General features: G+C 42.2%; 1 protein-coding gene across 2 annotated transcripts; it reads left to right on the top strand.

The window, feature by feature from the left end:
- Positions 1-7260: 7260 nt before the first annotated feature.
- Positions 7261-10137, top strand: LOC119330046 (NEP1-interacting protein-like 2). 2 transcript variants are annotated; one of them, XM_037603152.1, is made up of 5 exons: positions 7261-7575; positions 7797-7984; positions 8277-8360; positions 8642-8806; positions 9758-10137. In XM_037603152.1, the coding sequence occupies exons 1-5, from the start codon at positions 7434-7436 to the stop codon at positions 9878-9880; spliced, it is 702 nt and encodes a 233-aa protein (XP_037459049.1). In that variant the 5' UTR covers positions 7261-7433; the 3' UTR covers positions 9881-10137. The 2 variants fall into 2 exon arrangements, with proteins under 2 accessions (XP_037459049.1, XP_037459050.1); XM_037603153.1 differs by having other exon boundaries at positions 7265-7575; positions 7797-7975.
- Positions 10138-14173: the final 4036 nt, after the last annotated feature.

Below are 14173 nucleotides of genomic sequence, written 5' to 3'. Positions count from 1 at the left end.
TATCCTTAGTCCTTTTCAGGTATTTCAGGATGTTCTTGACCATTGTCCAGTGATCCACTCCTGGATTACTTTGTTACCTCCCTGCTAGACTTATAGCAAGGCACACATCAGGTATGGTACACAGCATTGCATACATGATAGAGCCTATGGCTGAAGCATAGGGAACATCTTTCAGTTTCTCTCTATCTTCTGCGGTGGTCGGACATTAAGTCTTACTCAACTTCACACCTTGCAACACAGGCAAGAACCCTTTCTTTGCTTGATCCATTTTGAACTTCTTCAAAACTTTGTCAAGGTATGTGCTTTGTGAAAGTCCAATTAAGCGTCTTGATCTATCTCTATAGATCTTAATGCTCAATATGTAAGCAGCTTCACCGAGGTCTTTCATTGAAAAACTCTTATTCAAGTATCCCTTTATGCTATCCAGAAATTCTATATCATTTCCAATCAATAATATGTCATCCACATATAATATCAGAAATGCTACAGACCTCCCACTCACTTTCTTGTAAATACAGGCTTCTCTAAAAGTCTGTACAAAACCAAATGCTTTGATCACACTATCAAAGTGTTTATTCCAACTCCGAGAGGCTTGCACCAGTGCATAAATGGATCGCTGGAGCTTGCACACTTTGTTAGCTCCCTTTGGATCGACAAAACCTTCTGGTTGCATCATATACAACTCTTCTTCCAGAAATCCATTCTGGAATGCAGTTTTGACATCCATTTGCCAAATTTCATAATCATAAAATGCGGCAATTGCTAACATGATTCGGACAGACTTAAGCATCGCTACGGGTGAGAAGGTCTCATCGTAGTCAATCCCTTGAACTTGTCGAAAACCTTTCGCAACAAGTCGAGCTTTGTAGACAGTAACATTACTGTCAGTGTCAGTCTTCTTCTTGAAGATCCATTTATTCTCAATTGCTTGCCGATCAACGGGCAAGTCAATCAAAGTCCACACTTTGTTCTCATACATGGATCCTATCTCAGATTTCATGGCTTCTAGCCACTTTGCGGAATCTGGGCTCACCATCGCTTCTTCATAGTTCGTAGGTTCATCATGATCTAGTAGCATGACTTCCAGAACAGGATTACTGTACCACTCTGGTGCGGATCTTACTCTGGTTGATCTATGAGGTTCGGTAGTAACTTGATCTGGAGTTTCATGATCATTATCATTAGCTTCCTCACTAATTGGTGTAGGTGTCACAGAAACCGGTTTCTGTGATGTACTACTTTCCAATAAGGGAGCAGGTACAGTTACCTCATCAAGTTCTACTTTTTTCCCACTCACTTCTTTCGAGAGAAACTCCTCTCTATAAAGGATCCATTCTTAGCAATGAAAGTCTTGCCTTCGGATCTGTGATAGAAGGTGTACCCAACAGTTTCCTTTGGGTATCCTATGAAGACACATTTCTCCGATTTGGGTTCGAGCTTATCAGGTTGAAACTTTTTCACATAAGCATCGCAGCCCCAAACTTTCAGAAATGACAACTTTGGTTTCTTGCCAAACCATAGTTCATAAGGTGTCATCTCAACGGATTTTGATGGTGCCCTATTTAACGTGAATGCAACCGTCTCTAAAGCATAACCCCAAAACGATAGCGGTAAATCTGTAAGAGACATCATAGATCGCACCATATCTAGTAAAGTACGATTTGGACATTCGGACACACCATTACGCTGTGGTGTTCTGGGTGGCGTGAGTTGCGAAACTATTCCGCATTGTTTCAAATGTAGACCAAACTCGTAACTCAAATATTCTCCTCCACGATCAGATCGTAGAAACTTTATTTTCTTGTTACAATGATTTTCAACTTCACTCTGAAATTCTTTGAACTTTTCAAATGTTTCAGACTTATGTTTCATTAAGTAGATATACCCATATCTGCTTAAATCATCTGTGAAGGTGAGAAAATAATGATATCCGCCACGAGCCTCAATATTCATCGACCACATACATCTGTATGTATGATTTCCAACAAATACGATGCTCTCTCCATAGTACCGGAGAACGGCGTTTTAGTCATCTTGCCCATGAGGCACGGTTCGCAAGTACCAAGTGATTCATAATCAAATGATTCCAAAAGTCCATCAGTATGGAGTTTCTTCATGCGCTTTATACCGATATGACCTAAACGGCAGTGCCACAAATAAGTTGCACTATCATTATCAACTCTGCATCTTTTGGCTTAAACATTATGAATATGTGTATCATTATTATCGAGATTCATCAAAAATAGACCACTCTTCAAGGGTGCATGACCATAAAAGATATTACTCATATAAATAGAACAACCATTATTCTCTGATTTAAATGAATAACAGTCTGTCATCAAACAAGATCCAGATATAATGTTCATGCTCAACACTGGCACCAAATAACAATTATTTAGGTCTAAAACTAATCCCGAAGGTAGATGTAGAGGTAGCGTGCCGACTGCGATCACATCGACTTTGGAACCATTTCTCACGCGCATCGTCACCTTGTCCTTTGCCAGTGTTCACTTAATCCGTAGTCCCTGTTTCGAGTTGCAAATGTTAGCAACAGAACCAGTATCAAATACCCAAGTGCTACTGCGAGCTCTAGTAAGGTACACATCAATAACATGTATATCACATATACCTTTGTTCACTTTGCCATCCTTCTTATCCGCCAAATACTTGGGGCAGTTCCGCTTCCAGTGTCCAGTCTGCTTGCAGTAGAAGCACTCAGTTTCAGGCTTAGGTCCAGATTTTGGTTTCTTCTCCTGATCAGCAATTTGCTTACTATTCTTCTTGAAGTTCCCCTTCTTCTTCCCTTTGCCATTTTTCTTGAAACTGGCGGTCTTGTTGACCATCAACACTTGATGCTCCTTCTTGATTTCTACCTCCGCAGCCTTTAGCATTGCGAAGAGCTCGGGAATTGTCTTATCCATCCCTTGCATGTTATAGTTCATCATGAAGCTCTTGTAGCTTGGTGGCAGTGATTAAATAACTCTGTCAATGACACTATCAACAGGAATATTAACCCCCAGTTGAGTCAAGTGATTATGATACCCAGACATTTTGAGTATATGTTCACTGACAGAACTATTCTCCTCCATCTTGCAGCTATAGAATTTATTAGAGACTTCATATCTCTCAATCCGGGCATTTGCTTGAAATATTAACTTCAACTCCTGGAACATCTCATATGCTCCATGACGTTCAAAACGTCGTTGAAGTCCCGATTCTAAGCCGTAAAGCATGGCACACTGAACTATCAAGTAGTCATCAGCTTTGCTCTGCCAAACGTTCATAACATCTGGTGTTGCTCCAGCAGCAGGCCTGGCACCTAGCGGTGCTTCCAGGACGTAATTCTTTTGTGCAGCAATGAGGATAATCCTCAAGTTACAGACCCAGTCCGTGTAATTGCTACCATCATCTTTCAAGTTTGCTTTCTCAAGGAACGCATTAAAATTCAACGGAACAACAGCACGGGCCATCTATCTACAAATAAACATAGACAAGAAAGATACTATCAGGTACTAAGTTCATGATAAATTTAAGTTCAATTAATCATATTACTTAAGAACTCCCACTTAGAAAGACATCCCTCTAATCTTCTAAGTGATCACGTGATCCAAATCAACTAAACCATAACCGATCATCACGTGAAATGGAGTAGCTTTCAATGGTGAACATCAATATGTTGATCATATCTACTATATGATTCACGCTCGACCTTTCGGTCTCAGTGTTCCGAGGCCATATCTGCATATGCTAGGCTCATCAAGTTTAACCTGAGTATTCTGCGTGTGCAAAACTGGCTTGCACCCGTTGTAGATGGATGTAGAGCTTATCACACCCGATCATCACATAGTGTCTGGGCACGACGAACTTTGGCAATGGTGCATACTCAGGGAGAACACTTTTATCTTGAAATTTAGTGAGAGATCATCTTATAATGCTACCGTCAATCAAAGCAAGATAAGATGCATAAAAGATAAACATCACATGCAATCAATATAAGTGATATGATATGGCCATCATCATCTTGTGCTTGTGATCTCCATCTCCGAAGCACCGTCATGATCACCATCGTCACCGGCGTGACACCTTGATCACCATCATAGCATCGTTGTCGTCTCGCCAATCTTATGCTTCCACGACTATCGCTACCGCTTAGTGATAAAGTAAAGCATTACAGCGCAATTGCATTGCATACAATAAAGCGATAACCATATGGCTCCTGCCAGTTGCCGATAACTCAGTTACAAAACATGATCATCTCATACAATAAAATTTAGCATCATGTCTTGACCATATCACATCACAACATGCCCTGCAAAAACAAGTTAGACGTCCTATACTTTGTTGTTGCAAGTTTTACGTGGCTGCTACGGGCTTAGCAAGAACCGTTCTTACCTACGCATCAAAACCACAACGATAGTTTGTCAAGTTGGTGTTGTTTTAACCTTCGCAAGGACTGGGCGTAGCCACACTCGGTTCAACTAAAGTTGGAGAAACTGACACCCGCCAGCCACCTGTGTGCAAAGCACGTCGGTAGAACCAGTCTCGCGTAAGCGTACACGTAATGTCGGTCCGGACCGCTTCATCCAACAATACCGCCGAACCAAAGTATGACATGCTGGTAAGCAGTATGACTTATATCGCCTACAACTCACTTGTGTTCTACTCGTGCAAATAACATCAACGCATAAAACCTAGGCTCGGATGCCACTGTAATTTCAAAAAAATTCCTATGCACACGCAAAATCATGGTGATGCATAGCAACGAGAGGGGAGAGTGTTGTCTACATACCCTCGTAGACCGGCAACGGAAGCGTTGACACAACGTAGAGGAAGTAGTCGTAAGTCTTCCCGATCTGATCGATCCAAGTACCGAACGTACGGCACCTCCGAGTTCTGCACACGTTCAACTCGGTGACGTCCATCGAGCTCCGATCCAGCAAAACATTGAGGGAGAGTTTCGTCAGCACGACGGTGTGATGACGGTGATGATGTTCTACCGACGCAGGGCTTCGCCTAAGCACCGCTACGATATGACAGAGGTGGAATATGGTGGAAGGGGGCACCGCACACGGCTAAGGAACGATCACGAAGATCAACTTGTGTGTCATGGGGTGCCCCTTGCCCCCGTATATAAAGGAGGGAGAGGGGGAGGTGCGGCCGGCCCTAGGGGTGCACCTGGAGGAGTCCTACTCCCACCGGGAGTAGGACTCCCCCCTCTTGCCTTGTTGGAAAAGGAAGGGGGAAGGGAGAAAGAGGAAAGGGGGGGGGGGCTGCCCCCCCTTCCTTGTCCTATTCGGACTAGGGGGGAGGGGGCGCGCGGCCTGCCCTGGTCGGCCCTCCTCTTCTCCCTTATGGCCCATGTAGGCCCAATAACCCCCGGGGGGTTCCAGCAACCCCCCGGTACTCCGGTAAAATCCCGATTTCACCCGGAACATTTCCGATATCCAAATATAGGCTTCCAATATATCAATCTTTATGTCTCGACCATTTCGAGACTCGTCGTCATGTCCGTGATCACATACGGGACTTCGAACAACCTTCGGTACATCAAAACACAAAAACCCTAATTACGATCGTCACCGAACTTTAAGCGTGCGGACCCTACGGGTTCGAGAACTATGTAGACATGACCGAGACACGTCTCCGGTCAATAACCAATAGCAGAACCTGGATGCTCATATTGGCTCCTACATATTCTACGAAGATCTTTATCGGTCAGACCGCATAACAACATACGTTGTTCCCTTTGTCATCGGTATGTTACTTGCCCGAGATTCGATCGTCGGTATCTTAATACCTAGTTCAATCTCGTTACCGGCAAGTCTCTTTACTCGTTCCGTAATACATAATCCCGCAACTAACTTATTAGTTGCAATGCTTGCAAGGCTTGAGTGATGTGCATTACCGAGAGGGCCCAGAGATACCTCTCCGACAATTGGAGTGACAAATCCTAATCTCGAAATACGCCAACCCAACAAGTACCTTCGGAGACACCTGTAGAGCACCTTTATAATCACCCAGTTATGTTGTGACGTTTGGTAGCACACAAAGTGTTCCTCCGGTAAACGGGAGTTGCATAATCTCATAGTCATAGGAACATGTATAAGTTATGAAGAAAGCAATAGCAACAAACTAAACGATCAAGTGCTAAGCTAACGGAATGGGTCAAGTCAATCACATCATTCTCCTAATGATGTGATCCCGTTAATAAAATGACAACTCATGTCTATGGTTAGGAAACATAACCATCTTCGATCAACGAGCTAGTCAAGTAGAGGCATACTAGTGACACTCTGTTTGTCTATGTATTCACACATGTATTATGTTTCCGGTTAATACAATTCTAGCATGAATAATAAACATTTATCATGATATAAGGAAATAAATAATAACTTTATTATTGCCTCTAGGGCATATTTCCTTCATTTATGATTAGCAATGTGTCGCAATGTCTATTCTTTCATACTCACCAATCACACGATAAATCAGTGTCAATTGGTTCAATTCAAGATTTAATTTTGTTGTTGTCAGATGCATTCCTCTTTCAGAGGCAACAAAAAAACTAAACACTAAAATTGCAATCGTAACTATTCATACATATGCAACAAGAGAAACGGTTTTTACACTTATTTCAAAAACTCAGAAGCTTGTTATTACCTTTCGGGAGGTGATGGAGCAAGGAAGTTTCTTCAGCGGAGGGGGTGGAGACGCAGACTGGGATGATGATGGAGATGAGCCGCCGGAGGCGCGGACGGAGGTGCGGGTGAGGTCCATGAATCGTCGGCGGCGCGAGCAGACACACAACAGGTCAACGAATCGGCAGCGACAAAGAGGCGCAAGGTCCGTGGCGGCGAACCGACAACGACTAAGCGCGAGGTCGTAGGCCGTCCAATCGCGGCGGTGATTTGGCGCGAGGTCGGCGGATCACGGCAACGCGAGCGAGGCGGCGGTGGAGTTCGACGGGAACAACAAGCCTCTTTCATTTTTTCTTTTTCGATTTGGACGAGCAAGTTTTTTTCAGTACAACACGTTCATTTTTCTGAAGGAATGTCAAGCTGTGACATCTCTCCACAATGTCAGAGGATCCGGCACCGGGCTGACGGGCCATAGCTTGGTTGGCCCCAATGCCAGATGCTTATAGAGATAAGATGTGTGTATGTGGGTATCTGCGATTATATAGCGTGTTAAAAAGTCCAGGAATACAGATTTGTACTAACGTAGAAAATGGAACAGAACCCAGAAAATCTTTAAGCAACAGGCACCAGCAAGCAGCAGCCAAGCGGCGACTTGTTTCCGGGTTGCGTCACGCCTCATCCCCCCACCCCCTCCCTTGCCGGCGAGCCACCCTCCTCCTCTATGCCCCAGCCAGCGCGCACGCCACAGCCGACGCCGTGCTAAGCTTCGGCGCGGAGGCCTCGTGTCCGTGGATCGTGATGGAGGCGGCGACAGGAGAGGCGATCCCGCCGCGACACCCGGCTTCGGCGGCGGCGGAGCAGGAGCGCCCCGCCCCGCCGTACCTCCCCAGGCTCGTCGCCGGCGTTCTCTCCGGTGTGCTCACCGGCCTCTTCGCGGTCGGTACGCGCCCTGGCTCCTGTGTTTGGTTGTGACGCGTTTGTCGGTGATTTCGAGCTCTCTATTGGTTGGTGGAGAAGGGATTGGGTCTCTTGGCCATTTCTTGGTCCAACAAACCCTTCAAGGCCAAAAAAATTCGTAGCGATAGCAAAGTTTATTGACTTAGCAGCCGATCTTTTGGTTCGTGTGATCGTATTTTGAACTCGATTTGTGATTGTCCGAAGCTGGAGGCCTGACGGGGGCAGTCACCGGCGCGTTGGCTGGGAGAGCTTCGGACAGCGGCGTTCTCCGGGGAGCCGGACTGGGGGCATTTGCTGGCGCTGTCCTGTCCATTGAGGTCCTGGAGGCTTCCCGCGCCTATTGGTGCGCCGACAGGTCAACACCGCAGAGTACATCATCCATGGTCCGTACCGTAAGATTCTTCAGCAAATCAGTCTACAAAATTTGGCAGAATATAACGTTTTTATTTTTGCCAAATAAATGCGATTGGATAGTAACATTCCTGCCGCAGCTCGTCATTTTGATTGGTCTTTAAATTCGAACAGCTGCTTGCATTTTTTTGCCTCGATTATAGAGAGTGTTCTTCATTGTTTATAAAGTACAGTACGTTCGTTAAATATATTATATACTTCAGTCAGTGGATGACACGTTATTGATCCATCCACTGAGGATTTGCTTACAGAAAATGTGTGTTCGATTTCCAGGGGGATTTCGTGGATCAGCTCCTTCATGCTCGGTTCGTGGGAGAGCAGTATGAGCCATCAGTGTATATGTCATATCGTTGGCAGGTCAATTGTTCTATACCCCTAACAGTGCTAATGCGGTATCCTCTGCAAGGAAGTGTGCCCAAATGAAAGTTATTCTCTTCATGCTTCCTATTAATTGGAGGGTTCTTGCAGTTGCTCATTTTTGTGACCACGTTTTTTACCTGTATACTAATCCATTTCATAGTGTGTTTTATGTAAATTGTATGGTGAGGTCAGCTAAAACAAAATATAATTGTTATAGTGAAGTTTCTACCCTTTGCTGCACACATATTTTTTCGTACTGAAGTTAAGACATTCAACAGGTTGGTATTGCAGAGTTTGGCAATGATGATCCGTATGATATCACTGGAGAAGTTTCATCCAATGGGCTCTCACAGGATAACTTGAAGAAGTTGCCATACCATGTGGTGATTGATCAGAAACAAGAGCCAGCTGGTGAAAACTTGTCTTGCCCTATTTGCCTACAGGTACAAGTGTAACAGTTACATATATGATTTATTGGATTTTACCTAGCAGGGAAATAACTTCACCATCCAATCTGTAATTTATGCTGCCTTAATTGATAGTCTGGTAGATGTATATGTTGTCTGGCTGAACGGTTCGAAATCATCTTACTTTTGATTGGTATAATGGAGGTAAGAATTATGGAAATTATTTCCAAACCATCTTATTTTTAATTTCCTTAATCTAAGTAACTCCATACGGATTTCACTGTGTAGAAGCTGGAATTATTTATTGTCTAAAATATGTGGTGGTAACATCTTATCTGTTTGGAGTTGGACTATTTGAAATAATCTTATGTGATAATGTGCTTTTTGAAGGTGGGTAATCATTGGAATTCTCAAAATTTAAAACTTAGTAGATAACCACACAATACTTGGTCGAATTTGTACCTGGAGTGTCTCTTCCTTGCTTAATTTTTGTTTTACCCAGACCTATGTGTTATTTCTGAATATTTAGCAAATTTGTTGACCAGCTCTCAGGAGCAAATTAGTTAGTAGCATGAGTTGTCACCCTCACGTTATATGTTATTTTCCAAATTGATATGTCTTTTCAGTGTAAGTAAGCAAATTTTGGCTCTGCTTTCTTTGAAATTGTGAGTTACTTTATGAATGCATGGGAGTTTAATATGTACTGCCATTTATATATGATGACACAACCTCGATATTTGAACTGTCTGGATATGTAGGGTGTATTTTAATTGGTTAAAACAAGGTTTTAATCAACAATTACTCCTTTAATATGTAGTTTATGTGGTACGAAATGTCGGAATCACAATTGTAAGTACTTTATATATGAACCCAGTGAAATTTGTTTTAACCAATCAAAATACACCCTTAATATCACCCATGTATCTGGACGGACAGTCCGTATTTGAACTTTGTTTCTTACGCCCTGACACTCTGTTCTTGTCCTAGGATATCATGACGGGAGAGATGGCGAGGAGGCTGCCGAAGTGTTGTCACACCTTCCATCAGCCCTGTGTGGACAAATGGCTCATTGGCCATGGTTCGTGCCCTGTTTGTAGGCAAGATGTGTAATATATGATGTCTTGTTTGTGCTATCTTCTTAGAATGTAGGTAACACAGCTGTGTAAAATGCTTGTTCTCATGGTACATAGAAAGGTAAATAGCAGTGTAAATCAAGCTATGCATGTGTTTCTACACTGAAAATAAAACGGCTATGTACATAAGATATTCCGAGGATCATTCTTTTTCCACTCAATTGAGATGTGTAAGTAACCTAAATTTGACCTGCTTCTGATGCATAAATAACCAGTACTATCTCTGCCGCTCCAGGCCATGGTTCTGTCTGTTTTGCATTGGGAATCTGGGATATTTCCCCCATTGCTACCAACAGCTACGAGATGGTCTTGGTTGCCCTTATGAATGATTCTACACAAAAAAGTATCAATGATTTAGGCCTCTTTTATCTTCTTCTTGCTGTCATGAGAACTGGTTGTTGGATAATTTCGAAATAGTTGGCATTTTTGACAGAGTTTAGTTGGATTCACATACAAAGATTGAACCCAAACAACTTAATCAAAGTGGGTTGATTATGGAGGTTGACGTATTGATAAAAATGCTTCTATCAATCAGATCTCTTGCCGTGCAGAAAAAATGACCATTGTCTTCCTGATGTTGCCTTAACTAGCACAGTGGCCCTCGCAAATGTGAGGGAATCATCTTTGCCATCAGACCAGTAGATGAGCATTCGACCCCTCAAAAAAAAAAGATGAGTGTTCGATCAAAAAGTTCTTGAGCGTTGGATGCATTCTTGAAACAGCGTCCACATCCCCTTGGCAGTTGAAACGAGTTTCTTTTATTCACAGCTGTTTCCATCTCTCGTAATTTTCCAAACAAACTTCCTCCATTCACGTTGGTTCCATATATGAAGTTCCTACAATCACAAATATTTCTGTGTACACGTGATGCTTCCTTTCCAAATTCCAACACTAAGATATGCTTCACAATTAATCACATTTTTCTCCGTGCGCTATCACGATTCATTTTGTGACATAGACATCGTTCATAATTAATGCAAATCAAATTAACAAATTAAAGTGTGCTTCTACTAAAATCCACATCTCCCATAATTGATTACTATTGATTCAAGATCCACGACTCAATTATTACACCATTGAGTGACATCACCGATAGAGTAGCAACGAGATTGGTAGGTCAACATACCAATCGTATCTTCATATGACTCTTGTTCATCTTTCGATGTGTGTGTTCGGAGATCAAAACGTTCTTACTCTCTCGTCAAGATAACCAGGTGTGCTTGCAACATGAACCGTTCATGCCCGTCTTATACACTACACATCTATAATACCATGGGACATGGTGTATTTAAAGGAACATGTATTTTTAGAAGGTACTCCCTCCATCCCATAATGTAAGACGTCTTTTGACACTAAACTAGTGTCAAAAAAGTCTTACATTATAGGACAGAGAGAGTACTATAGTTGGATGAACACTATCAACTTGATATTTTTAAGTGAGAGATCACCCTAAAAAACATGTCTACTGCACATCAAATAAGTTGCATAACAATGGATTAACATCATAGGCACTTAATAACTTAGTGACATGGTATAACCCTACCCGCAAAAAGAAGACATGGTACAACCCTACCCGCAAAAAGAAGACATACAGGAGTAGTCTACGTCGTCTTCGTGTAGTTTTTGCAAAAAGCTTGCCCTGAGGTTGACACGTATAAACAAATAAAAGGTTAGACACCTCTAATCACTTTTCCTAATTACCATGGCTGCTATGGTTAAGTTGGCAAAATTTTAATTTCCTACTAAACCATTAAGCATGACAGTTCACATTGTTGTTTCAACATGAGGGGTGTCTTAGGATATACCCAAGACCAAACTTTGTCTTTACGCGTGACCCCCGTATTTATCAAATCTACTAACCTTCTTCATCCCAAAATTTACCTCTCTCAACTATGGTTGAACCCAAATAATCTGAAGCATAACTTTGGTTAGCGATCAACATACTGAGGAGCATCATAAAAACACCTCAGAAATCCAGACTTTTGTAACAAAGTTCTTCCATACTTTTGAGGTCAAAATTTCGGAATTAGAAGGGTTACAACATGAATGTCCTGTAATTAGAGCTGTTTAATCACTTCGCACATAAGAGCAATGCTAAATAACACCATATACACTAATCATACATGCATGTACTCATATATTTGCTCATGATGCCATTGAAGGGGAACGTGCTACGCAACAAAATAATTATGCTACACGATCGCACCCATGAACACTGTTAGGATCGGGAGTATGTCGACCAGAGGGGGGGTTGAATGGGAGATTTAAAATTTCCTTCGAAACTTCAAATCTCTCGAGGTGAAAAGGCGGAAGTAAAACTAGACATGAAAACTAAAACTAAATTGTCACGGCTACCTGAAGGAAAAACAATTTAGATGAGAAGGACTAAGCATAACTTTCAATGAAAGTGGTGATAATCCTCCTAGTATATTAACAGAGAAACTTCACGATAACAAATGGTAGCATACAATGAGGACAATGCGAACAACATGGATGAAAGATCACGAATGAAGACTAAACAAGAACTACATACATGTTATTGAGATATGTTCATTAGAGCACAACTCATTTGGATGACAAAGTAAAACCAAAGGATTATCAGATGAGCATACAAGCAAACAACTTTGAGCACGACAAACTGAAATACACTAAACAATATAGCCAAGCAACAGATAATAAATGGTACAGATAAATGGTCAGAGATATGTACAGATAAATGGCACAAAGCACTGAAGATAAACTACTAAAAGTATTGTAGTTGAGTAGAATGAACCGGTGGTGCTCAATGGCGACAGATGATTTGGTAGACCAACTCACTCTTCTGCAAAAGAGATATGTCTAGTTGGATGGACTTGTGATTGAATATATGAGCAAACCTCTCTCCGTCCTATTCTCCTTCAACGCGGAGCTGATCAGACTTCCGTCGAATTCGCTCGGGTAGATGCTTATCGGTGATCTCCAAACCTTCAACACACTTCTTCACGAACCATAATTACTCTTGATTGCCGAAGACTTTACTTGGTGAAGATAATTACTCTTCGACACTCAAGCCGACACCTATCTATCTAGAGAGTGTGCAACTCTCAAGAGTAATAGGTACAAGAACTCTCAACTCAGATCTACTATGATGTTAATCACTAAGTTTTGTCTCCTGATTTTCTCTCAGCATATCTTAAACTCGAATCTCTCGAGAGGGGTGCTCAATCAATCTTCTCAAAATCTCAAGCAGAGTAGCCAATGAAAAAAGTTGGAGTGGGGTGGCTATTTATAGCCGCAACCTTCCCTGATAGGAAATGATCATTTAGGACACACAGTCCAGCCAATGGCCAAATGACACATTTTCCAATGGTTAGAATTTTGAGCACATCACAATTTTACTTGAGGAACAACTAAAGATGAATCCTCGGTCAGGAAGATATCTCTCGTAGTCCATAAGAACAACGTCTCTGACTGATAAGTAGAATTTTTTCGGAGCTCAGAGAGATTTCACTCGGTCTTGCATAGGTTTCGGCTAAGCATCACAACAGACTTAAGTCTCGAATAGCTATACCCCTCTTAATAGTACGGTGTCCCTATGACTCAAATAATAGAAAGAAGAACAACGAAACAAATACCACATCTTCACTTCGCCTCCAAACTTCTCGACTGCGGTAATTCTTCTTCGGATGCACCGATTGAAAATTGCTTTGCATCATCAATATTTTAAGGGATCAATTCCTCCACACAATCTTCTCAGTATAGATTCTACTTGAAATATATATCTCTATTCTCTACAATGCAGATGTTTCTCGGTGACGTTCTTCAAACTTGTTAGAATGTAATGTTCTTCTCGATACGTCAAGGACTATATCACTCTATGTTCACTAGCAAACAAATCAGTACCTTACTATTGCTGACAACAATCTCCAAAACCCAAGGGGGCAATTCATTGCACCAACAAACAATATGAACATGGCGGGTAACAATCAAACTCACCAAATAGCAGAGTAGTAGAAGGAGTGAAGAAGCTGGTGTAGTGCGACGATTCCCACAACTAGGTTATACCTCCCAGTCGGAATAGGAATCACCCTAAGGCCGAGAGCGCCAGGTCATTTTGGGTATTGTCCATCTTAGCAGCACCCCGAGCCAAGCTAGCCGCCATGACATGGACAGTCTGGCCACAAATGTCGTAGACAATCCGCTTGACTGTCTTTTCCCCATTAATCATGTTGACCTAGGTTTTTCTCGTGGAATTTTTGTTGTGGAATAAACAAAGAATAGGCATTGAAAT

Source organism: Triticum dicoccoides, chromosome 7A (genome assembly GCF_002162155.2).
Source record: "Triticum dicoccoides isolate Atlit2015 ecotype Zavitan chromosome 7A, WEW_v2.0, whole genome shotgun sequence".
NCBI lineage: Eukaryota > Viridiplantae > Streptophyta > Magnoliopsida > Poales > Poaceae > Triticum > Triticum dicoccoides.
This window is presented reverse-complemented; position numbering and strand designations above follow the sequence as displayed.

Bases quoted from the DNA above. Each gene is read 5' to 3' on its own strand.
- LOC119330046 (XM_037603152.1), top strand. From the start codon at position 7,434: ATGGAGGCGGCGACAGGAGAGGCGATCCCGCCGCGACACCCGGCTTCG. The intron at 7,576-7,796 runs GTACGCGCCCTG...GATTGTCCGAAG, and splicing joins CACCGGCCTCTTCGCGGTCG to CTGGAGGCCTGACGGGGGCA. The intron at 7,985-8,276 runs GTAAGATTCTTC...TTCGATTTCCAG, and splicing joins CATCATCCATGGTCCGTACC to GGGGATTTCGTGGATCAGCT.